Source organism: Mirounga leonina, unplaced genomic scaffold (genome assembly GCF_011800145.1).
Source record: "Mirounga leonina isolate KUSES-001 unplaced genomic scaffold, KU_Mleo_1.0 Mir_200, whole genome shotgun sequence".
NCBI lineage: Eukaryota > Metazoa > Chordata > Mammalia > Carnivora > Phocidae > Mirounga > Mirounga leonina.
In genome coordinates, this window is record NW_023270503.1 from 1,353,840 (window position 1) to 1,379,667 (window position 25,828).

The 25,828-nt window shown below is 41.9% G+C and overlaps 2 protein-coding genes and 2 non-coding genes across 7 annotated transcripts; 3 read left to right on the forward strand and 1 right to left on the reverse strand.

Moving 5' to 3' along the window:
- The first annotated feature begins 1,143 nt into the window (after window positions 1-1,143).
- Window positions 1,144-12,023, forward strand: TSR1 (TSR1 ribosome maturation factor). The gene is made up of 15 exons (XM_035027549.1): window positions 1,144-1,271; window positions 1,453-1,556; window positions 1,867-2,086; window positions 2,203-2,337; window positions 2,733-3,157; window positions 4,154-4,313; window positions 4,762-4,916; window positions 5,354-5,550; window positions 6,568-6,730; window positions 7,075-7,185; window positions 7,913-8,045; window positions 9,332-9,448; window positions 9,856-9,996; window positions 10,101-10,175; window positions 10,303-12,023. The coding sequence occupies exons 1-15, from the start codon at window positions 1,175-1,177 to the stop codon at window positions 10,479-10,481; spliced, it is 2,412 nt and encodes an 803-aa protein (XP_034883440.1). The 5' UTR covers window positions 1,144-1,174; the 3' UTR covers window positions 10,482-12,023.
- Window positions 7,329-7,420, forward strand: LOC118025343. The gene has a single exon (XR_004683282.1). It is a non-coding gene; the product is annotated as a small nucleolar RNA SNORD91 family (small nucleolar RNA).
- Window positions 8,181-8,275, forward strand: LOC118025342. Its single transcript, XR_004683281.1, has one exon. It is a non-coding gene; the product is annotated as a small nucleolar RNA SNORD91 family (small nucleolar RNA).
- Window positions 10,710-25,751, reverse strand: SRR (serine racemase). 4 transcript variants are annotated; one of them, XM_035027553.1, is made up of 9 exons: window positions 25,671-25,751; window positions 21,438-21,551; window positions 16,653-16,824; window positions 15,059-15,185; window positions 14,761-14,864; window positions 12,257-12,376; window positions 12,058-12,132; window positions 11,359-11,568; window positions 10,710-11,032 (listed from the first exon to the last, which is right to left on the reverse strand). In XM_035027553.1, exons 2-9 carry the CDS (start codon window positions 21,464-21,466, stop codon window positions 10,817-10,819), a joined length of 1,053 nt encoding a protein of 350 aa, XP_034883444.1. In that variant the 5' UTR covers window positions 21,467-21,551; window positions 25,671-25,751; the 3' UTR covers window positions 10,710-10,816. The 4 variants fall into 4 exon arrangements, with proteins under 4 accessions (XP_034883444.1, XP_034883446.1, XP_034883447.1 ...); XM_035027555.1 differs by lacking the exon at window positions 25,671-25,751 and adding an exon at window positions 17,550-17,644 and having other exon boundaries at window positions 21,438-21,467; XM_035027556.1 differs by lacking the exon at window positions 21,438-21,551 and having other exon boundaries at window positions 25,671-25,721.
- Window positions 25,752-25,828: the final 77 nt, after the last annotated feature.

The following is a 25,828-nucleotide window of genomic DNA, read 5'->3' on the forward strand; positions in this document are numbered from 1 at the left end:
CAGCCTCCGCGCCTCTCAACTCAGCGCCCCACGCTCAAGGCGGAGCCCCCGCCCGCCGCGCTCCCCGCCCGCCGCCGCCGCCGCCGCAGCCACTGCCGGGTGCTGGGCTCCGCAGCCATCTTCCGAGCCCCACACAGACGTCAGGCGGCTGGCCCGGCCCCTTCCCACAGCCGGGGGCGGGGGGTGCGCTCTGCAACCCGGAGGGGGGGGTCGGGGCGGGGGGAGGCTGCGCGCTCCTGGGGGTGGCGGGCCCCCGGGTGCGCGCCTCGCGTGCCGCTGTCATGGCAACGCGCAGGCTCCCGCCCCGAGGGTGCGAACCCGCATTGTGAGCGCCGGCAGCCAGTTCCGCGCAGCGCTGCGCCGAGTGGTTGACGCGCCCTGGACCCCGCGGCTGAGGGAAAGTTGCTCACATCGTAGTTGGCCTCAACCCAGCTAGACGCTCCTTGACTTCTACTCCCTCGTTTTCCCGACGGGAAGGGCCGGGGTCCCTCGCACCTCGAGTATGGCTCTGGGGAAGCCAGCGTTATTCTCCTGGCTGAAAGGCCAAAGCTCCCTCGTTCCTCTAAATCCTCCTGAGGGCTCGAGTGTCAAGGCCAGCTCTCCCTCTCCTGTCCCGCCCTTCCTGAAGCTACGTGAGAGGTGGGAGCGCCGGGGTGGAATAAATGAGATCAGCGGGAACTTATACGGAGCCCGTGAAGGTGAGAAAAGTGCCTTCCACGCAATTTGCCTTGTAGACTTGACCAGCCCCACAAAAGAAAGAAAGGGTTGCTCAAGATGGTAACTGAGGAGCTACGTGCACAAATCTAGATGAGAGGTGGGGCTTAGCCCTCTTTCGCACGAATGGAGAAACTTCAACAGCCTCCTAAGTGATACAACTTGATAGCGCAAAAAAATGAAAATACGCGTAGCAAAAAAGCCCTTCAGGACCTAGAGCCCAAACCTCGACTCTACATCCGATTTTTCAAGGTCCCCAGCCGCAGACCGCCGCGTGGGAAAAGTTTACCCGGCGGTTTTGCAGAGACGCGACCGTCTCACTCTCTGAGGCGGGTTGGGAAAACTCTCGCGAGGGGAAACGCTGAGCCCCGCCTCGCCACGGGGAGGGCAGCCCAGGGGGACCCGGAAGCGCTGGGTCCGGCCCGGAACTAGTGCTGACTGGGTACACGTGAGCGGCGGCATGGCGGCGCACCGTTCTGGCCCGCTGAAGCAGCAGAATAAAGCTCATAAAGGCGGGCGCCATCGGGGTCGGGGATCCGCGCAGCGGGACGGCAAGGGTGAGAAGATAGGGTTGGAGGAAGAAGGGCTGTTTAGTCGATATTAACTGCTTTCCTTAGGTCCAGACTGAGCTCCTACCTCCGGCCTGGACCCCGCACAGAGGCTCTAAGGTGGGCCGAGGGGGTCCCCTTTCTTGACCCTCTGGTACCTTGCACAAGATCCCTTACTGATCTTCTCTAGGTCGTCTAGCACTGAAAATCCTAAGCAAGAAGGTGAGAAAAGAGCTCAGCAGAGTAGACCAGAGGCATCGCGCCAACCAACTCCGAAAGCAGAAGAAGGAGGCGGTGAGAGGAGCAGGGATTGGGGATTGGTGTGGCTTCACAACTGTTCTAGGTGGATAATGCCTCGAACTAAAAAACTTGACCCTGGGAAGGGGTTGGGGATGTCACACGTCAGGCGTGCAGATGTAGGCTCATGCTACGGCATTCTTTGCCTTGGTCCGAGTTCCGGCCCACTCTCCAGGCATACATGCTTCCTTTTACAAGAAAAATGCGGTGGGCTGGGAATGGGGAGTGGGGGGTGAGGAAGGGGCATCCATACTGTGGGAAAGGCAATACTGAAACGAAGTACTGAAACATCGATTCGTTCTATTAGGTTCTGGCAGAGAAGAGACAGCTGGGCAGCAAGGATGGTCCTCTTCATCAGGTACTGGTGGTGCCCCTGCATGAGAGGATTTCCCTGCCAGAGGCCTATCGGTTGCTTCAGGATAAGGACACCGGAACAGTACACGTGAACGAATGGGGAAGTACCCATAGCTTTATGCTGTTATGCCCCCGCTTGAAACATCGATGGTTTTTCACATCTGCAAGGCCAGGTTAGAGCATACAACAGTATTTTCTATTGTTATGTTTTGAGTAGTGGTGATATTCTTATACTATAATGTGCTGATGGCAAATACTGCTTCCCGCTAACTTTGTTTTGTATGTCTAGGGGATCTGCACACTGTGTTAGACATGGCCAAAGTCGCGGATACCATCATTTTCCTCCTTGACCCACTAGAAGGCTGGGACAGCACTGGGGATTACTGCCTTTCCTGCCTCTTTGCTCAGGGCCTTCCCACCTATAGTAAGTGAGTTGGGAGTATTAGAGGCAAAGGAGGGAAATGAATTAGCATTTATTATGCACCCCTAATTTGTCAGGCATTATGTCTGACATGATACAGTAATATAACAGCTGGATTGTATTTGGCTGATGGTGGGTTGTACATGAATGGCCTAAATTTGGTCCATCACTTAGCAATTATCTATCAAAGTCCCTTTTTATTTCTGGAATGCCCTTTGCCCAGAGGAAGAAGAACATGAACTTTAGTTTCACTATAAAAATTTTTAGGGTAGTTGAGTGTCGGGTTTCTTAGTGATCTCGGGACTCACAACTGAACTGTTAGCTTGTCTGTGAACTACAGGGGGAATTTACATGTAGTGAAACAACAGGTAACAAAGCCTTTTCTTTCTTGCTAACAGCACTAGCTGTCCAGGGTGTTTCTGGTCTCCCACCAAGGAAACAAATAGATGCCAGAAAGAAGCTAAGTAAAGCAGTAGAGAAGCGTTTTCCTGATGACAGACTTTTCCTGTTAGACACTCAACAGGAGGCAGAGGTGCTGCTCAGGCAGTTGGCTAACCAAAAGCAACGGCATCTTGCCTTTCGAGATCGACGGGCCTACCTGTTTGCTCATGCGGCTGACTTTGTGCCGAGTGAAGAAAATAACTTGGTGGGCACCTTGAAAATCTCAGGCTATGTTCGTGGGCAGACTCTGAATGTAAATAGCTTGCTGCATATCGTTGGACAGGGTGATTTCCAGATGGAACAGATAGATGCCCCTATGGACCCTTTCCCTTTAAATCCCAGAGTGATCAAATCCCAAAAGGACCCAGGCATGGCAATGGAGGTAAGACTGATGTTCTTAAAGATTGTGTATTTTTTTTTTTTAAGATTGTGTATTGTAGATTCATGTGTAAGCTGGTGTAGGATGTGAACTAATGTCAGAGAAGGTACTCTGAACTCCTAGACAACTATATTAGTCTCTGGAGGTGACTGCCAGTTTGAAGTAGGGTAGTTGTCAACTGTGAACATGTTGACATATTACATATTTATCCAGCACTTAAAGGTGCCTTGCACAGCAATTGGCTTTGGGTTTATAGAAGACACACAAGAGGGCGCCTGGGTGGCTCAGATGGTTAGGCGTCTGCCTTCGGCTCAGGTTGTGATCTCAGGGTCCTGGGATCGAGTCCCGCATCTGGCTCCCTGCCCAGCAGGGAGCCTGCCTCTCCCTCTGCCTCTCTCTCTCTCTCTGTGTCTCTTATGAATAAATAAATAAAATCTTAAAAAAATAAAATAAAAAGAAGACACAAGATGTGGTCTTTTTCCTTGGGCAACTTAATTAGGTCAGAAAAAATGGCAAACAACTGTGAAATAAAGATTGAAAAAGTGTGGTTAAGGTATAGACCTGCTATGGAAGTTGAGAAAGTAGACTAGGAGCTTCATAGAAATCAGACTTGAGTCAGGTGTTGAGAGGGATGAATGATTTGTGAGTTGAAGAGAGATGAAACAGTATCAAAGAAGATAGAAACAACATGAACTTAGGCACAGTGATAGATCAGAGGGTTTCTTTGAACTCTGAAGAAATCAGCTTGATGGGAGTAAGATATGTAATAAATAGATAGGAGTGAGACCAGATTATGAAAGGCCTCAAAAGCAAGCAGAGGTATAGTCTTAAAATGCTAGGAAATTGAACGTTTGAAACATTTGACAAGTTTTGGCTTTCCATTTTATTCTATTTCGTTTACTTGAGAACTATGTTATTTTTGGATCTCTCTGGTTACTGTGTTAGATTTGGTAGATTTTTGGGTAACGTTTGACTGCTGTCAACTATTTTGGTTTTCAGATTTGTGCTCCAGATGCTGTAGCTGATATGGAGGAAGACCTTAAGGTCCTAATGAAGGCAGACCCTGATAAACAAGAATCTTTGCAAACAGAGGTTATCCCAGATCCAATGGAAGGGGAACAAACCTGGCCCACAGAGGAGGAGCTGAGTGAGGCTAATGGTTGGTATTGGCAAACTTGTTTGTAATTCGTCTGGCCTGGAATTGTGGATTTTCTCTAGCGCTCACAGTTAGGATAGAGTGGGATGAGGATGTTATTTGGAGGTCAGTTTTTCTCTTCTTAGCTCTAAAGGCTGTATGTTTGTGTCAGGCAAACACTGGACACAGCGTTGCTCCATTTTTCAAAATTACTTGTGTTATTGTTTCCTAGCAAACAGATAAACAGCTTTGATTTCTTGCTATTTATCTATGTATTATTGCTAGTTCTTTCTCTCTCTTTTTTTTTCTAAGGCAGCTGAATTAAATTTGGAAGTAGTCCCTTCTACTCATAGTGTCTGTTAGAATTTCTGGTGTTGGTAGCAATATCTAGTATCTTGCCTAGGTGAGAATACCCAGAGTAGTAGCGGAAAGGAGGTGTATAATTTAGCTTAACTCGTTTGGGCTTTTACAGACTTCTTGAAGAAAAGTTCCAAGGTGGTAAAGAAGGTTCCCAAAGGGACATCCAATTACCAAGCTGAATGGATTTTGGATGAGGATGGTGAAAGTGGTGGGGAAGATGAATATGATGATATAGAACATGGGGATTTTATTGAAGAGGAATCTCAGGTAAAGAAATGGACCCTTGGGCCACTTCTGTGTACAGCCCCATATACAAGGCAAAGTGTAATCCTGGAGGTGTGTGTGTGTGACCAGTTTCCTAGGAATGACTTGTAGCTGCCAGAAATGAGACTTTGTCTCAGTCTGTATTAGAATTGATGTTGGTTTGGACTGGGTGTCTAGTAAAATTATTTTATTTCTTTTTTTTTTAAGATTTTATTTACTTATTAGAGCACGAGTGGGGTAAGGGGAAGAGGGAGAAGCAGACTCCCTGCTAAGCAGGGAGCCCAACACGGGGCTTGATCTGGGGACTCCAGGATTATGGCCTGAGCCGAAGGCAGATGCTTAACTGACTGAGCCACCCAGGCGCCCCCAAATTATTTTATTTCTAGTTCAGTGGCCTGTAAGGTAGAGACAGGTGTGAAACTATAATCTTTATTCTATAGGATGAGGGCAGTGAAAAGGAAGAGGAGGAGGAATATGAAACTATGACTATGGGAGAGTCTGTGCATGATGATCTGGATGATGAGAATGTGGATGATGAGGCTGAGGAAAAAATGTTGGAGAAATATAAACAAGAAAGACTGCAAGAGATGTTTCCAGATGAAGTAGATACCCCCCGTGATGTGGCTGCAAGAATTCGGTTAGTCAGCAAGTCTAAAATCAGTATGTTTTTATTTCAAATTTATGTGGCTCAGAACTATGTCAGTGTGATGCAAAAGAAAAAAACACATTGTCCTTGCTCCTGAAGGGCTAACATTTTATATGGGAAAGTAAGACGCACATACAGGAAACAGTAATATATAATCAAGTTCTAGACTGTGTGGTACAGACTAACAATGTTACCGTACTTTAATGAAAGAGAAATACTAAGATGAATGCTTCCTATAGGAGCTAATACTAAAAGTATAAAACATTTGTAGATTCGGGGGAGTTTGGGCAAGAATAAACGCATGAAGAGTAGATGATCATTGTCTGTTCTGGAGGTGAGTGACTAAAGCCAGCGAGTTTATGGTGGATATTAGGGAGGTAAGACTTTTATCAAGGACCTTGTTTGCCAGATTAAAGAGCTGCTCCCTGAAGGAGCCACTGTAAGGACTTTGTCAGTGAGGGACTGGGGCTTGGTTCTGAAAATATTCGTTAGAAGCTGGGGTTTTTTTGTTTTTGTTTTGTTTAAAGATTTTATTTATTTTAGAGAGAGAGGGACAGTATGAGCAGGAGGGGCAGAGGGAGAGAGAATCCCAAGCAGACTCCATGCTGAATGCACAGCCTGATGCGGGGCTCGATGCCAGGATCCTGTGATTCTGACCCAGAGTCAAAACCAAGAGTCAGACGCTTAACTGTGCCACCCACGCACCCCTGTTAAGAAGCTGTTTTGAAATGTGGTTTTAGGCTCTTAGGTTATCTTGAGAGATAGTGTAAAGGTTTTTTAAAATTTTCTCTATCTAGGGCTCCTGGGTGGCTCAGTTGGTTAAGCGACTGCCTTCAGCTCAGGTCATGATCCTGGAGTCCCTGGATAGAGTCCCGCATCAGGCTCTCTGCTCAGCAGGGAGTCTGCTTCTCCCTCTGACCCTTCCCCCTCTCGTGTGCTCTCTCTCATTCTCTCTCTCTCAAATAAATAAATAAAATCTTTAAAAAAAAAAAAATTTTCTCTATCTAGATTTCAGAAATACAGAGGCCTCAAGAGCTTCCGGACATCTCCATGGGATCCTAAGGAAAACCTTCCTCAAGATTATGCTCGGATCTTTCAGTTTCAGAACTTTACTAATACTAGGAAACGCATTTTTAAAGAAATTGAGGAAAAAGATGTTGAAGGAGCTGAGGTATCTGCCTGCCTTTGTCCAGCCTTATAATGTGCTTCTGTTTGCCAAGGTGCCCTGTCCTTTACTCCTTCTCTTAGCATGAGTACCTTAGGTTTGTGCTGCCCATAGCTAAATTAAAGGAGTCAGTGAGTCACTGGTAAGAGTGATATTGAGAACAAAGAGATTTCAGGTGGTAACTGAAAAAGTTTAATCTATGTATTGAGGCATCTGTGAAAGGCAGTTTTGAAGGATGAGGGTAGGCTTTAGAGTAGTCTAAATAACTTTTAACATATTTGGAGAAATGCTTCATCATTATTGAGACCTCAAGGGTAACTGCATGATTATTTTCTGTTTTCTTCTGGCAGGTTGGCTGGTATGTCACACTTCATGTCTCTAAAGTCCCTGTCTCAGTGTATGAGTACTTTAAGCGAGGAGCACCCTTGATTGCATTTTCTTTACTACCTCATGAACAGAAGGTGAGTTAGTGTCTTGTGGGAAGTGGAGAGTTATGAAACTTTCAGTTTTGTATTGTATGACAGTCTAAAATTTTATGTGGCTGACATTTTCCTCATTGGGATCTGAAAAATCTGCTTTAGGATTAGGAATCAAAAGAATATGATAGAGAAGTCAATGATGGTGTTACCCAACATGTCTGAACCTGTCTGAAGCATCTCAGTGATGCAATCTCTGTGTTCTGAGACTTCTCTAAGTATGTTCATCAGATAAGATTTTTAACCAAGGGTTGGCAGCCTTAAAGGGGGTGGGGGTTATGCCACGACGTAGATCTCTTTTTTTTATCTTGGTGGCCAGCAGTCATGTGTGTGGGCGTGGATGTGAGTGCTCTGGCCTTCGGTCAGTTTGCAAGTCGAGGAGGGAAGGGTCTTGAATGAGTGTGGTTTTGAGGCATGTGCTGAGTGAGTGACTTGAAGGCACTGATTTTGTGGCAGATGTTGAGCTTTTCCAATGTTAGACACCGGAAGGTTAGCTTATATAGAAGGATACGTGAAAGGCTCTGAAAACCAGCCTATGTTTGACTTGAGTTTGTTGTTGGGAAATATAAAAGGTGAATCTCGTTTTGTCAGCTATACTTCTCCATAAGTAAGTATTAAAGGGAATCTGAACCTGCTAGTTTGGTTCACCTTCTTTCAATTAAGGCTGCTCTATTTTAGATATGAAGGTCTTTTTTTCTTATGTGGTCCCCAGATGTCAGTACTGAATATGGTGGTGAGCCGGCACTCTGGCAACACTGAACCTGTGAAAGCCAAAGAGGAGCTGATCTTCCACTGTGGGTTCAGGCGCTTCCGAGCCTCACCTTTATTCTCTCAGCACACTGCAGGTAAAGCAGTGGGGAAGGTTCTGGGTTCTTGTCCATCTAATGTCTTCTGGGGGACTATGATTTGTAGTGGCGATTTGCGGAATACACAATTTCAAACTCTAGGTTTCTGGGTTAGGGATATTTTCAGTACTCTGGTCTAGGAGCCAATGATGCTTTTATTCACAATGTCTGAACCTGTCTGAAGCATCCCAGTGATGCAACCTCTGTGTGGTGCTGAGGCTTTTCTGCCATGAGTATTTGTTGCACAGTGGTTTTGAATGGGAGTCAGGGGCTCTATAAAATGGTGTGTCAAAGTGTAGAACCCTTGGCGGATGATCATTGGCAGTGTGGGTGAAGGCTAAGCGTGGCCCACAGTTGGGTAAGAGAGGTATGTGGCTGGCGTCTGAGATGTTGAGACTAGATGTTGGAGAGTGGTGACCAGGGGCACTTTTATGGTAAAATGATTATACTCCTACACATTAGGAGTGGGAATATACTTTTCACTAATTTGGAGGCTTCTGAACATCACCTGCACACATTCAGCTCTCAGCAATGGCTGGAGGAAGATGATGAAGGCAGTATTAATGGATGCTTTGGATAATTTTTGTTCTTACTAGCCATGCTATCTAAATGAGCGATAAACCTCTCTTTCCTTTAAAATGTTTTATTTCTCTATATCTTCAGTAATAAGAAGGGGGGAGGGTTTCATTGAAGATTAAAGCAGAAGCTTAGGTAGGCCTCAGGATCAGAGATCAGCAAAGTATGGCCCTTAGGCCAAATCTGCCCCACCTCTTGGTTGTGTTAAATAAAATTTTGTTGGAACACAGTTGTGGGGTTTTTTTCTTACGTATTGTCTGCGGCTATTTTTCTGCTCTAGTGGCACAGTTGAGTAGTAGTTGGGAGAGAGACTATATGGCCACAGGCCTGAAATATTTACTATCTGGCCCTTTATAGAAAATGTCTGCCAATCCTTGCCCAAAACTAAGAGCTGTTGATTTAGTGGAGATATTCTCTGTAAAGCATTGTTTCTCAAATGAGGTGTAGGGGTGATAAGTATCAATCATCTGGAGAATTTTTTCAAACCCTAAATATAGTCCAAGCTCCAAGATTCTGCCTCCAGTTAAGAACTGAGTTGTATCTTTCAGTTGTATTGAGGTAGGAAAATACTTTGAGAACTAGCCTGGTAAAGAAACATAAGTTGCCTTCGGTTTAAGAGTTACAGTGATACAGCTTTTCACAGGTTTCTGGATTACCTATGGTTTCTCAAAAACGTTTTCGTTTTTCTTTTTTAACCCCTATTATGGTAGCGGATAAACATAAGTTTCAGAGATTCCTGACTGCTGATGTGGCCCTGGTGGTGACAGTATATGGCCCAATCACGTTTCCGCCTGCATCTGTGCTGCTTTTCAAACAGAATAGCAATGGTAAGTTCACTGAGGTGAACAGGCCTGCAGGTCCTTTATAAGTTTAAAACTATATTCTGGGTTTAGATATAAGAGCCATTTGGTATGAAGAAGGTAATGATAGTTTTTGAAACATCCCAGTCTCAGCCTCATGATGGTCTGAGGCAAGGATGACAAACGGGGTTTTATCTTGCTTGCAAAGCATAGCTAATTGGTAGATGCTGCTTAGACTGTTATATTTAGGATAGGTTCTGGGGCCAGGCTTAGTGGGAATTTCCTTTAATGATCTTTGCCATTGATCCAGGAGGGCAGCATAACATATCCCTACTTTAAGGTTTCTCTAAGAGTTTGTTTAGGTCTTTAAATGGACTGGAGCAACAAATGAAGGCCTTGGCTTACACGCCTGCTACTCTGCTTTTGCTCCTTAGGAATGCACAGCCTCATTGCCACAGGCTCTCTCCTGTCAGTGGATCCGGACAGAATGGTCATCAAAAGAGCTGTTTTGAGTGGTCATCCTTTCAAAATTTTTACTAAGATGGCAGTAGTGCGTTACATGTTCTTCAGCAGAGGTAGGTGTGAAGGATGGGATCAGATTGCCTTTGTGGGGTGAGGGTTGGGTTTACGTTTTGTGGGTGTATGTTTCATCTTGGTCTTCTATGTGTTTCATTCTAAGAGGATGTGTTGTGGTTTAAACCAGTGGAACTGAGAACAAAGTGGGGCCGCAGGGGACACATCAAGGAGCCTTTGGGTAAGAAAACATGGGATTTGGTGCCTTGCCCAGGTTTTCCCAGTGCTACTAAATGACTCTTGGGTTAGAAGACTACTGCTTTAAAATTTTCTATTTTAATTTGACCAACTTGCTGTTTTCTTTGTAGGTACTCATGGCCACATGAAGTGCAGTTTTGATGGGAAGCTAAAATCTCAGGACACAGTACTGATGAACCTCTATAAACGAGTTTTCCCCAAATGGAGTTATGATCCATGTGTACCAGAACCAGTACCATGGATGAAAAGTGAGATTTCTTTAGCAGTGCCTGAAGTGGACATGGAGTAATGGATTCATTGGGATTCTGTCTCATTGTTACTAGGAAACACTCTAGGGATGGGAGCCTACAGGTTGTAATTAGGCAAAGTTTGTGTTTTCTACTTTAGCCTAGAGGTCTACTGCCTTTTTGCAAAGGCTTTTCTTGGCCTTGACAAGGTGTCTCAGTAAACTATGGATGTTTTTCTCTTGCTACTTAGTTAAAAAAAAAAAGAGTATTACTGAAACGTCCACTCTCCATTAGGAATTTGAAAGCTGTTTAAGAGAGGAATATAGGAAGTTAAAGTAACCAGGAAACAAAATTTCCAAGTGTTTAGAGATACTGAATGCCATCTCTTTTGCATAAACTAAACAGAAACAGATTGATAAGGAGCTGGCCTTTCAGCCTGCTTCACCCAAGTTAGAGAGGTTAGGTCTACATTTCCACCACTGAGCACAATACAAATGTTCTTTACTTCTGGGGAAACTGTTTGAAAATGCTGAGACAGCACAGCAGCGACTCCAACACCAGCTGTAGGTTCAATAAGCAGTTTCATCCTCTCCCACACCAGCTGGGTTGCATACTGTTGGTACGGAAGGGAGTAAGAATTAGTGAAATCGGAAAAGGAAAGAGCCTATTTACAATTAAAGGCCAGATGGGGTTATATACCCAGTCTGACCTTTTCTTCTTGGCCATATGTATATGCTCGCCAATGAAAGGCAGGGCTTTTTTCCCATCCTAACTCTGCTTCTACTGTTGAGAGGGTTGTCTTAATACATCTGGGGCACCATCCCACGTCATGAAGTCACGTAGCCAAGTCCCCAGGGAGTAAGTTGCTACTCAACAGAAGACTCTTGCCTAAGAAGTTGCTCCATTCTTTCGTATTTTCCTTTCCTATCAAAGCCTCACCTTAATTTCATCCTCTGTGACTGTGAAGACATCATCAACAAGGTCCCTTATAATAGGCCAGGTGTTTAAGCCAATGCTGGATTTGACACCATCTGCTATGGTTTCTGGAGGACAGGGATTAGGAGTCAGTTCCCCTTTCAGCTTAGACTGGTAGCAGTCATCTGCATTCAGGGGTTCAGCAGCATATACCTTCACAGTAGGTCTCAGAGCCTGAGAAGAGGAATATTAGACATTTTAAAACCAGCCACAGCATTTTGCCTGCATACCTGTAGTAAAATAGGCAATATAGGTAACTCATTTTCTGTTCAAGAGCCTTTCCCTTGATGTAATAAAAATAGACCTTCAAGCATTTTAAAGTATATGCCTAATACTAGCCTTTAGTTGCTTAGATCACATCTGGTTCTACTGGTAACTAGGGAAAAGAGTAGCCCCTGACTTGGATAGTGGGTTGTTGAGGTGGAATTCAGAGAAAGGACTCTGAGATGCCACTCATTGTAACTGCTTTTGCCCTGTAAAGTTGTTACAGATTAAGAACAGGGTAGTGAAGCAGAGAAGAGCCTTCCATTTCAAGTGCCAAGGGTTGATGGGAAGGAACAGCAATTGGGAATGTTGAGCCAAGTATCCGCAATGTACTATGATATAAAATAAAATTCTCTATGTCTGAACTGGGGAGTTCTCCAGAAGCTATTTTTTTTTTACCTTAACTGTAATTGCTATTCCAGCAACCATTCCTCCTCCTCCTACAGGTACCACCAGCGCATCTACCAAGGGTACCTTTAGTGAAAACAATATAAAGTATAAATAGGTCTATTAATAACCAGTTTTATATGTACATAAAATAATTGTACAGCCAAACAGCAGCTTTACTGGTGGCTAAACAAGAATGAACAGTTCTTACCTGGTTTAGTACTTCCATGGCAATTGTCCCTTGCCCAGCTATCACTGCAGGCTCCTGGTTGGGATGTACCATGATGCCTTCTGTTTCTTCCATAATTCTTCTTGTAACATTTTCTCTGGACTAAAAGAGTACATTAAACTAACATGTTCGTTTTTTTAAGAGTTCCCAACAAGTTAGATTTAGTCATTTAACACTATTAGCCATCTTTCTTTTTTCAGACTTTTTTTGGGTACTGGGGATGTAACAGTGAACAAACTAGTCCCTGTACTCAGTGGAGTTATGTTCTAATACGATGGGGAGGGGTGGCATATAAGTGAATATATGGCATGTCTAAATGCTATGGAGAATAAGTCATTTATTTATTTATTTATTTATTTATTTATTTATTTATATTTTTTAAAGATTTTATTTATTTATTTGAGAGAGAATGAGAGAGAACACATGAGAGGGGATAGGGTCAGAGGGCAAAGCAGACTCCCTGCCGAGCAGGGAGCCCGATGCGGGACTCGATCCAGAGACTCCAGGATCATGACCTGAGCCAAAGGCAGTCGCTTAACCAACTGAGCCACCCAGGCACCCGAGAGTAAGTCTTTTATTTTTTTTTTTTAAAGATTCTATTTATTTATTTGAGAGAGAGAATGAGAGACAGAGAGCATGAGAGGGAGGAGGGTCAGAGGAAGAAGTAGACTCCCTGCCGAGCAGGGAGCCCGATGCGGGACTCGATCCCGGGACTCCAGGATCATGACCTGAGCTGAAGGCAGTCGCTTAACCAACTGAGCCACCCAGGCGCCCGAGAGTAAGTCTTTTATAGAGGGTGTTCAGGAAGGGCCTCTGGTAATGTGACATTTTAATAGGTTGGAACAAGTGCTGTGGATCTCCAGAATATTCCAGGGGGAGAATAATAGCAAGTGCAAAGACCACAGAGTAGGAGTGCCTGGCTCTTCTGAGAAAAGGCTAAGTTAGTGTGGTTGGTGTGGAATGTTTGGTGGGACAGTAATAATGGGAGATGATGTCAGAAAGATTGAAATGGGCCAATGCATCCAGGCCTTAAATGATTGCAAGAATTTTGGTTACCACTGTGTGTAAGATGGGAAACCATTAGAGGATTTTCTTTTCTTTTTTTTTTTTTTTTTAGATTTTATTTATTTATTTGAGAGAGAGAGAAACAGCATGAGAGGGGAGAGGGTCAGAGGGAGAAGCAGACTCCCTGCTGAGCAGGGAGCCCGATGCGGGACTCGATCCCGGGACTCCAGGACCATGACCCAAGCCGAAGGCAGTCGCTTAACATTAGAGGATTTTCAACTGATGAGACAAGTTTTAACTTATTAAATGGATAGTTGTGGTTGTTTTTTAGAAAACACTAGTTGGGCAAGGGTGGAAGAAGAGAGACCACTTAGGCTACTGTATCTAGGTGAAAACTGATGTTCATTTGAATTAGGGCATTGATGATAAAGGCTGTTAGAAGTAGTTGGATAATAGAAACGATATTTTAAGTTTATTTATTTATTTTTAAGTTACCTACATCCAACATGGGGCTTGAACTCACGACCCTGAGATCGAGAGTCGCATACTCTTCCAACTGAGCCAGCCACGTGCCCTGGATAATGGAAATGATTTGAAAGTAGGACTAAGATTTGGATGCAGGATGTGGGAGAATTCTCAAAGGTGACTTCATTTATTTTGAGCAACTAGAAGGATAAAAGTTGCCATTTACTGAGATGCGGAAGACTGGAAGAGGAGCAGCACTGGGTAGCACTGGGGAGGAAGATCAGGAGTTTGGTTTTAGACATGGTAAGTTTGAGAAGCCTATTAAGACAGTCCAAGAGGGAATATCAGGTAATCATTGGACAATATAAGTCTGGGTTAAGGGCAAAGGTCAGGACTGGAGTTAAGAGTACAGGTGATAGGGGCACCTGGGTGGCTCAGTCGTTAAGTGTCTGGCTTTGGCTCAGGTCATGATCCCAGGGTCCTGGGATCGAGCCCCACATCGGGCTCTCTGCTCCGCAGGAAGCCTGCTTCTCTCTCTCCCACTCCCCCTGCTTGTGTTCCTTCTCTCGCTGTGTCTCTGTCAAATAAACAAATAAAATCTTTAAAAAAAGAAAAAGTACAGGTGATATTTTTTTCATATATTTTTTAAAGATTTTATTTATTTGAGAGAGAGAGCAGGGGGAGGGGCAGAGGGAGAGAGAGGAGACTCCCTGCCAAGTGTGGGGCCCCACACGGCTCAATCCCACCACACTGAGACCATGACCTGAGCCGAAACCAAGAGTTGGTAACCCAACTGACTGAGCCACCCAGGCACCCCAGAGTATAGGTGATATTTTAAACTGAGATTAATGATCTCATCTGAGTGAGTATAGGTAGACAAAAGGTTGGGTATTCTAACATTGAAAGGTGAAGAGGAAACATAGGAGGATAGAAGAAACAGCCGGTAGGCTAGGAAGAGAAGTTTCATTTGATGGTGAAAATGTTAAGGTGATGCTGAACACTGCTCTCTTCCTTACCTCATCACTCTGTTCACTGTACACTATGGAGGCTCCATAGGCTTGTATTGCCAATTTTTTACAATTGGGAGCTGTTTGGGGCACCACAATATAAGCAGGAATCCCTAGAGGGGAGGAACACGTTTAGTTAGTACAAATCAGGAGAATTTAGGATAGAAACTTCTGTTCAATTTGCTTATAATGAGATAAGAACCTGGAAATAACTTTCTCACAGTAATCACCAATCTCACTGAGTAAGAATACTTTTCCACTCTTCTCTGATGATCCTACCCAGTACCCTGAGAAGTTAGTCAAGTACCTTCCAATTTGGCAGCATAAGCGAGAGCCTGGCCATGGTTTCCACTGCTGTGAGTAACCACAGCTTTGGGCTTCTCTTCTGAGGTGGCAGGAGTCAAGCCTTTGATTGCATTAAGGGCACCACGAATCTGGAAAAGGGATGGTGAAACCAAAAGTTTCTTTTAAAAACACCAAGGAGCTTTCCTAGATTTTCTCTTCCTAACACCGCACATCCATTCTATCATGACATCTTATTGATTGTACCTCTGAAATATCTCGTGTCTTTGCCACTACCTTGGTGAAGCCTCATTTCTCAACTTGCATGTTACCAAACCTCAACTGATCTTGCCCCAAGGATCATTCTCTAATATTTCCACTAGAATTTGAAAGTGACCTTTTAAAAATGTTCTTTTTATTGACTGCCTATTTTGTAAGTACAAATTGCTTACAAGTTGCAGTCTTTTAAAACATATTTACTGCTTCTGTCACTGTTGTAGCCATCCTAAATTGCTTAGTTCCCCTCCTACAGGTTAGCTCACACCCCTGTAACCTACATATAGTTCTTTTCCTTCACCCTGATCTGGCTAAAAGTACTCAACCTATAAAATTTGGATCAAACATCACTGGGTTCAACTTCCTTCATCTCCCATGCAAAATTAGGCATTTCATTCTATGGTATTTTATCTTTCAAGTTACTTGTCATTAACCTGGTTGTTGACTAGCTTGTCTTACCCCGTAAGTGTGAATAATAGTACAAGACCTACTGTGTATGTATATACATGTGTGTATGCCTAGTATAGTTAATAAGTATTTGATGTGTGATGAATGAAAAATAAACCATGGCAGAAACAAAGGGCAAACGAGAATATAGTGTTTAACATAAACACTCATAAAGTGCTCATTAATGGGTGGGGAAACGCAGTCCTAAAACTACGACTTAACAGGTACTAATACCTATCAGGCATAGTACTAAATTCAACTTTCAGATTTTTACCTGAAAGGATCCTAAAACTCAACTAACAGAAATTACTGCAGTGAATCAATACAGAAGTCTTTTATCTTTTTAAGTTTTTAAAATTTTATGTAGAATCTCTATACCCAATGTGGGGCTTGAACTCACAACCCCAAAATCAAGAGTTGCATGCTTTTCTGACATATTTCATAGAAAAAGATCTTATTGTATGAGGGCTTAGCTAGATTTAGGTCTTTTATATTCATAATAAGGTATCAATGAAAAGCAAGTTGACACAAAGTGAATGCCTAAACTTGGTTGTATACAGGGTGATCACACTTGCCCATGTTGCCTTGCAATAAGAGGCTAATGTCTGTTGCCTGGGTTTAACCACAAGTTGCCCCTTTCATTCTCAAATATGTTCTAGTTTGGAGAGTAAATTATATCATCACTCCAATTATAAGAAATTTTGAAATTATAAGTGGCTTATCAACATCGTAATGTTAAGTAACCAGCACTTGACCAAAGGAAAATTTCTACAACCCTTTCTTCAGCTATAAAAATAGTTCTACCTACCTCACTGGGTGGTCAGGAAGATCAAATAAATGTGTATGGGAAAGAGGTTTGAAAAGATACATGATACATTATCAAAAGGCATTATTACCTTAAAAGATCCAGTTTTTTGGAAGAGTTCACATTTGAAGAAAAGATTACGCCCTGTTACTTGATTCAAAATGAAACTTGTTAGCACTGGTGTGAGGTGAATAAAATCTTGAATGTTGACATGAGCTTTTTCAACATCAGCAAAGGAGATGCAGTACTGAGCACACATGGTTCTGAAACCCAGGAATAAAAAAGGGGTCAGAGCAAAGCCTGAGACAATATGTTTAATGAAAAGATTTTGAAAATGGCTAACAGACCCATAGAATGTCAAAAGTGAACAATAATGTAAACCATGGACTTTGGTAATGATGCATAATGCGGGTTCAATTGTAACAATCCCATTCTCGTGGGGATGTTGATAATGGGGGAGGCTCTGCTTTTGTGGGGGTATGGGATATATGGGAAGTCTCTCAACTACCCATCAATCTTGCTGTGAAACTTAAATTGCTCTTAAAAAATTTCCAAAAAAGGGGCGCCTGGGTGGCTCAGTCGTTAAGCGTCTGCCTTCGGCTCAGGTCATGATCCCAGGGTCCTGGGATCAAGCCCCACATCGGGCTCCCTGCTCCGCGGGAAGCCTGCTTCTCCCTCTCCCACTCCCCCTGCTTGTGTTCCCTCTCTTGCTGTGTCTCTCTCTCTCAAATAAATAAATAAAATCTTAAAAAAAAATTTTTTTTCCAAAAAAAAAAAAAGGGTGGGGGAAGAAAATGTACAACACAGGAAAATACACCTGGGGTCTGTGGTGTTAATGGAATGGTCTCTAGTACTGGGGGGCTCCAGAATCTCTGTATAGAAAGGAACTTGTCTTGAAGCTGTGTTTCTTAGTAAATATAAGGTTGTTTTTTTTTCTGGTTAAGCTTTATAGGAAATAATTGGTGATTATGGAAGGCTTAAAGCTTACCCCTCACCCATACCATCCATCTCTTGGCACTGTCACTGGTCTCTAATTTTTCATCATTGTTGTGAAGCTTGAATGAACTGGGTTCAAAATCTGTTCTAAATTTTTATTTAAAAAAATTATTTAACAAGGGGAAAAATTGCTTACAATCCTATCATCCTAATTATGTTCATTTTCTGTCTCCTGTTTCTTCAATATACATACATTATATGACAGTTAAAATCATAGATAACATTTTGTTTATTCCTATTCCAATTGGCTCAATTTCTTTGAAGTTTCTATAATTATTAATTTTCAGTAACTTATGCTTCTGTTTTTCACTATTTTTAATGTAGCATTTAAACATGAAGTTTCCCTTTATTCGTCCTTATGAACAAACAAAAGCAGTGCGTGTTCAATTAAAAAAACAATTTGATCTGTTTCCTCCCCCAAAACAATTGCTAAGTTCTAGGACTTATCTTTCCAGGCCCCCATACATCTACAGACAAAACTTTTTTGACACATTTGGTAACTTGCTTTTTCTCAGACAATATTATGAATATGAATCTTTGCTTATCAATAGATACACAACATTTTAAATGGCTACTTCTTTTAACAAAAATACCATAGTTTTAAAAAATTTTTTACATAACTTGTTGAACATTTAGATTCTTTTTTTCTACAATTTTTTGTCTATAATAATGTAATGAACAGATATGTTGCAAGATCTTTGTGGGTAGCTTCTGCCAAAGGGCATTTTGCATCAAAAAGTATGCACACTTCTAAGATATTTGATACCCACTGCCAAACTGACTTCCAGAAGAGTTGTAGATTTTATCAGTTTACACTCCCAACAGCAGTTTCTAAGGAATGCCCTTTTTCCCTTCACCCTGCTGTATCATTTCTGATCTGTCAATTTAATGAAATGTCTAGTAGTTTGAATATATATTTCTTTACTAGTGATTAAACATTTTTTTCCTGTATATTGGCCACATTCTTTTGTGAATCTTTAACATACCACTTCCGACCAAATCATCTATTTTTTCCTGAAGTGCTGTTTATCAAAAACTAAATTTCCACTCCCCCTGCTTGTGTTCCCTCTCTGGCTGTCTCTGTCAAATAAATAAAATCTTTAAAAAACACAACAACACTGAGCTGATTTAAAAAAAAAATTAAATTTCTATTAACACTTGGGACCTTTCTGGACTTTGTATTTTGTTCCACTAATCAGACTGCCAATTCCTTCTCCATCTGTTCACTGTATTAATACATTCTGTCACGAATACCCTAAAATGTATTGGCTTTTCTCATACATCAATCCTTTCAAATGAACTTTCAGAATCCTTTAACAAGGTTGCCAGTTTAGGATATACAAATGAACTGGCAGCATAATTGACATTTAAAAATACTGAGCCTTCCCATCCATGAACATGGGTGTCTTTCCATGGGTGTCTTTCAATTTAGTAAAGTCTTTTTGTTTTAGGTTTCTCAATAAGGTTTTCATTATGTAAGTCCTGTGTAGATCTGATTACATTTATGCCTAAGTACAAAATATTTTTGTTGCTTTTTTAAAGATTTTGTCAGAGAGAGAGAAAGAATGCACAAGCAGGGGGAGGGGCAGAGGAAGAAGCAGGCTCCCCACTGAGCAAGGAGCCCAATGCAGGACTCGATCCCGGGACACTGGGATCAGGACCTGAGCCAAAGGCAGCCGTTCAACTGACTGAGCCACTCAGGTGTCTTGAGATAAGGTATTTTTAATTAGGTATTTAAATTGCTTACTGATGATATATATGAAAATTAATAATTTTTGTATATTTAGCATGTAATAGGATATTTAAGTAGATTACTTTGTTAGATCTAATAGTTTCATAGTTCACTCTCCAAACAATCACACTATCTGCAAATAAAGATTTGTCTTTACCTTGTAATTTTACCTCTGATAACTTTTTCAGTGACTTCACAGCTAATTGGTTTATCTAGATTTGCCACTTCCGCCTGAATTAATTTTGGTAATTTGTATTTAACTTTTTGGGGAAATCATCTAATTTAAAATTTCAAATGTATTGGTATAAAGTTGAACACATTAATATTTCTAAGCATTCTTCCTATCGTTGGTATTCATTGGTATTCATAAAGAGCACCTCTGACATAAAGAGTACCTCTTTATGTCAGATATTATTTGATCCTGGGATATAGTGTTAGAAAAATACACTTGTCTCTGCTCTTAAAGCTTATAATCTAGTGGAGAGATGTGTAATAAATAATCCAAAAATAAATACATATTTACAAATATTGATAGGTGATATCAGGGAAGTGTGTCAAGATACTATAATGGGAGGATATTTAGATCAAGGAAGGAGGTTAAGGAAGGTCCTCTATGGAGAAGTGAAATTTAAGTTATGACCCATAAGGTGAATGGGGAGAGTAGATGGAAAAGTGTTTCAGGTGGAGGGAGTATGTGTGAAGGCTTTACGGAGGAAAGGAACATGGCATATTCCAGAAACTAAAAGAAGGACAATGTATCTGAAAATAGTGATCAAAGGGGAGTATGATAAGAGAGAAGGAGAGTGAAATTGGCAGGGTCTACATCATAAGGGACCAGGACTCATGGATTTTTTTTTTTTTCTGAAGAGCAATGGAATGCCATTGGACAATTTTGAGCAGGTTAAGTGACATGTTAGAATTTGTATTTTCAGAAAATCACTCTGGCTACATTATGCTGAATGAAAAGGAAAGAAATAACATTGGAATCAGGGAGTCCATTTAAGAAGTATTGTCTACATGAAAATCCACAGGTGCTTGGATGGTGAAAGTGAGGGTAGAAAAAATAATCAAGATACATTTTGGAAAAACAAATCTGACTTAAAAATGGGCAAAGGACTTGAATGGACATTTCTCTAAAGAAGATATACAAATGGACACAAGCACATGAAAAGATGCTCAACATCACTAATCATTAGGGAAATTCAAATGAAAACTACAGTGAGATACCACCTTACACCTACTAGGATGACTACTATTAAGCAAACAAGTGTTGGCAAGGATGTGGAGACATTGGACTTTTTGTGTACTCTTGGTGGAAATACAAAATGGTGCAGCTGCTGTGAACAGTATGGTAGTTCCTCAAAGAATTAAACATAGAATTACCATATGATCCAGCAATTCCACTTCTGGGTATATACCCAAAAGAATTCAAAAAGTGTTTCAAAGATATATTTGTACACCTATGTTAATAGCAGCATTATTCATAATAGCCAAAAGGTGGGAGCAACCCAATGAGTAAACAAAATGTGGTATGTTACATACAATGGAGTATCATTCAGCCTTAAAAAGGAAGGAAATTCTGATAGGCTACATGGATGAATGAATCTTGGGGATATTATGCTAAGTGAAGTAAGCTAGTCACAAAAAAATAAATACTGTAATGATTACACTTATGTGAGGTACCTAGAGTAGTCAGATTCATAAACAGAAACTAAAATGGTGGTTGCCAGAAGCTGGGGGTGGGGGGGTGGGTAGTTGTATAGTTTCAGTTTTCCAAGATAAAAAGAGTTCTGGAGATTGGTTGTACAAGAATGTCAATGCACTTAACACTACTGAACTGTACACTTAAAAATGGTTACAATGGTATATTTCATGTTATGTGGACTTTACCACAATTAAGAAAAAAAACCACACACACACACACACACACACACGAGAGACATTTTGGAGATTATAATTAGGCCTCTTGGTTGCAAGTCATAGAATCCCAATATGAACTGGCTTAGGCACAAGATGGAGGTAATAGGATTTACTGGTTCATGGAATCCAGGAAGAGTTGAACCATGGGAAGGGCAGGAATATGAAACTTCAGGAAAAACTGGAACCAGAGACTTGAGATTTTTCCAGGACTTTCTCATTGTTTCTCACCTCTGCTGTTTTCTGCATGTTGGCTTCATTCTTTTTCATTGCAGACCAGCTGGTTCCACATGGCAGGACATTTGGCTGCTGACAGCTCCTGTTTTACGTTTTATGGCTTCCACACTGGAAAGGGATTTTTTTCTTAGTTTCAGTTCAAAAATTCTGGATAAGGATTCTGATTGGCGCATCTTGGCTTAGGACCAGTGGCCAACGGTGTGAGGTCATTTGACAATACTATGCAACAGTCAGAAGTATTTACAGAAACGTGAAAAGGAAACAATGATTTCTATAACGCAGTATCAATTATGTACATTTAAAACACATACATAAAATGATATATTATTCAAAGATACATGTATAACCAAAGACATATATTAAACACAATTAGAGTGGCTACCTAAGAAGGGAGGGATGGAACATGAATAACTTGAATGAAGGAAAAAAAGATAAAATGAGAAAGGACTTGTTGATGAAAGGGTGAACCAAATCGTATGATTGCCTCAAATCTCTGTACCTGAGGGAAAAATAGCAAACCAAAGTGAGAAGAAAAAAAGGAAAGAAAAAGAAAAGGTACTTCTGAGTGAGAATGGGGGGGCAGTTTTCAAGAGAAAAGATGAGAATGTTGAGGTAATGAATACCATAGTTGTCCACTACAGAGATAGAAGGCATATATTCTGATATTGGATTAAATGTGGGGAGTGAGGGAGGTGGGTTTTGACTTAGATGATGGCATAATTTATTGAGATATGGCTGGTGAACAAACAAGTATTTTAAGGGAAAATCACAGATTTCATAAGTTTGAATTACTTATCAGACATCTAAGAGGATGTCCTTTTTTTCTTTGCCAGAAATGTGTCTATTTTTAATGTCTATTTCTGAAAAATGAGCCCTTCAATTGATCAAGTGCTATTCTTTTTTTTATTAATTGATTTTATCTTTATTTCTTGTTTTCTCTCGTTTAATAATTATTAATTTTCATTTTTTAAAAAGATTCTATTCATTTTATTTATTTATTTTAAAAAATTTTATTTATTTATTTGACAGAGAGAGACACAGCGAGAGAGGGAATACAAGCAGTGAGAGTGGGAGAGGGAGAAGCAGGCTTCCTGCATAGCAGGGAGCCCAATGCGGGGCTCGATCCCAGGACCTGGAATCATGACCTGAGCCGAAGGCAGCCGCTTAACGACTGAGCCACCCAGGCGCCCCTTATTTATTCATTTTAAATCTTTTTTTTTTTTTAATTTTTAAAATTTATTTATTCATGAGAGACAGAGAGAGAGAAGCAGGCTCCCAAGGAGCAGGGAGCCTGATGCGGGACTCGATCCCAGGACCCTGGGATCATGACCTGAGCCGAAGGCAGACGCTTAACCATCTGAGCCACCCAGGCGCCCCCTTATTTATTCATTTTAGAGAGAGCATGTGCAATCGGGGAAGGGGCAGAGGGAGAGGCAGAAAGAATCTTAAGCAGACTCCGCACTGATCACGGAGCCTGATGCAGGGCTCAATCCCACCACTGTGAGATCATGACCCTAGCTGAAACCAAGAGCTGGATGTTTAACCGACTGAGCCACCCAAGTGTCCCATTATTAATTTTCATTCTTTAAAAACTTTTTTTTTTAATTTTAAATTTTATTTATTTTTTTAATTAAGTTTTTAATTTTAATTCCAGTATAGTTTACATACAGTGTTATATTAGTTTCGGGTATACAATATAGTGATTCAACAATTCTTTTTTTTTTTTTTTTAATATTTTATTTATTTATTTGACAGAGACAGAGACAGCGAGAGCAGGAACACAAGCAGGGGGAGTGGGAAAGGGAGAAGCAGGCTTCCTGCTGAGCCGGGAGCCCGATGTGGGACTCGATCCCAGGACCCTGGGATCATGACCTGAGCCGAAGGCAGTCGCTTAACCAACTGAGCCACCCAGGCGCCCTGATTCAACAATTCTATACATTACTCAGTGCTCATCAGGATAAGTGTACTCTTTAATCCCCTTCACCTATTTCACCCATCCCCCCACCAACTTCCCCTCTGGTAACCATCAGTTCTCTATAGTTAGGAGTCTTTTTCTTGGTTTGTCTTTTTCGTTTCTTAAATTCCACATGAGTGGGGGCACCTGGGTGGCTCAGTTGGTTAAGCGACTGCCTTCGGCTCAGGTCATGATCCTGGAGTCCCGGGATCGAGTCCCGCATCGGGCTCCCTGCTCAGCGGGGTGTCTGCTTCTCCCTCTGACCCTCCCCTTCTCAAGCTCGCTCTCTCTCTCATTCTCTTTCTCAAATAAATAAATAAAATCTTAAAAAAAAAAAAAATTCCACGAGTGAAATCATGTTACTTGTCTTCTCAAACAGACTTATTTCATTTAGCCTTATACTCTTTAGCTCTATTCCTGTCATTGCAAATGGCAAAATTTCATTCTTTTTTATGGCTGAATAATATTCTATTGTATATCTATCCCACATCTTCTGTATCCATTCATTTGTTGATGGACACTTGGGCTGCTTCAATAATTTGGCTATTGTAAATACTGCTGCAATAAACACAGAGGTGCAAGTATCCCCTTTGAATCAGTGTTTTTGTATTTTGGGGGTAAATACCCAGAAGTGCTATTACTGGATCACTTTCTTTTTTTTTTTTTTTAATTTTCCCTCTGACCCTCCTCCCTCTCATGCTCTCTGTCTCTCATTCTCTCTCTCTCAAATAAATAAATAAAATCTTAAAAAAAAAATAAATTTGAGGGCTAAACTTAAGTCTTAAATTTAAATTTTCCCATCAACTTAGTAAATTTTCTTTTATTATTTCTTTGATTCCTGCTTCTCCTCAGTCAGTGCTGTTATCACCTTCTGGAACTTGTATTTTATTATTAGTTTTCTGGATCCATTCTCCATGTCTTCTATTCTTGTCTCTCTAGTTTTATATTATATTTTCCCCTCTGAGTTCTGGTAAATTCTCTTGAGCTGGGTTAACTTTTGACATATCTCATCTGCAGTACAGAGACTGTTGCATTAATTTGGCAATCATGTTTTTCCTAAGAATTTTGTTCAGATTATTTTTCCATCTTTTGAAAAAAAAATTGATGTAATGTCCTAACTTCAAAGTTAAAACGTATTAGTTTTGGGGTGCCTGGGTGGCTCAGTCAGTTGAGCATCTGCCTTTGGCTCAGATCATGATCCCAAGGTCCTGGCACCCAGCCCTTCATCCAGCTCCCTGGTCAGCTGGGAGTCCGCTTCTCCCACTGCCCCTCCCCCCACTCCTGCTCTCTCTCAAATAAATTTAAAAAAGAATTATAGTTTTTAATATTTCTTCCTATTTCATTCGTATGTTTTAAAGATTGCCATTTGCTCTGACCACTCAAATTAATCTTCTTTTGAAACACTGAATCTTTTCACATATCTATTGACTTTATCCATCTGCTTAGCCTTTGGTGGCAAAATGTGTATCACATAATAGGGACTGAACGAGTTCTGTCAGAGATTGTTCCCATCTTTCAGACCCAGTCTAAGGAAAATTATTGGTAACTGTTCTTTGATGGTGTAGAGGTCCAATAGACTGTATGGGATTGGTAAGGAGCAACAGGTGGAGGGAAGCAGCCTTGGGAGAGGGAGTTTCACACAGTTCTGAACAGGGGCTCAGGAACAAGAAGTTAAAGTACCAGTCTTCTGATCCAGTTACATTTTAAAGATGTAAAAAACAAAACCACCACCACAGATCCAGGGAAGTCAAGTAATTTTTCCAAGAATCCACAACGATACAGAACTTCCCAAGTCGACTTACAATACCTCTTGATTTACTTCCACACAACCTTCCCTCAGCAAGAGCCAACTTTACTGTATCTTTTTACAAAAAGAAAAGTCGGGGGTGGGGAAAGTCAGGGGTCTTGGGGATGTAGTCCGCCATAAAGGAAAAGACTGATACTCTGATACTTATCCACTGTGTCACCTTGGGCACTTTGCTACGCTTCTCTAGGATTCAGTTTCCTCATCTAAAAAACAGATGGGGAAGACGGATAATAACTGCTCTTACAAGACCTTTAAGATCCTCAAGTAAAAGCCTGGGGCGCTAGTCCGGGCCTGTGGCGGGAGACCCTGGCCTAAGATGACTGGAGGCGGCCGGGTTGTGGGGTGTCTCCGTCAGCCCGAACCCCAGACCAGCACGAGTGTCCTCGATGGCCACCACTGCAGCAACAGCAGCCACCGCCGCGAACGCCCGCGTCGCCTGGCCTGCCTTGGCCGGGCCTCTCCTCACCTCACAGGCGCCGCGTTCCCAACTCCAGCCTCAGCTCACCTTCCCGACCACACCTCTGCGCACGCGCAGCGCCCGCCTCCCCCGCTCTCTGGAGCCGCGGAACTTGCGTTCAGAGATTTTCCTCCCAGTGCGGCCACCGTCGTTAGGGGAGGAAGGCG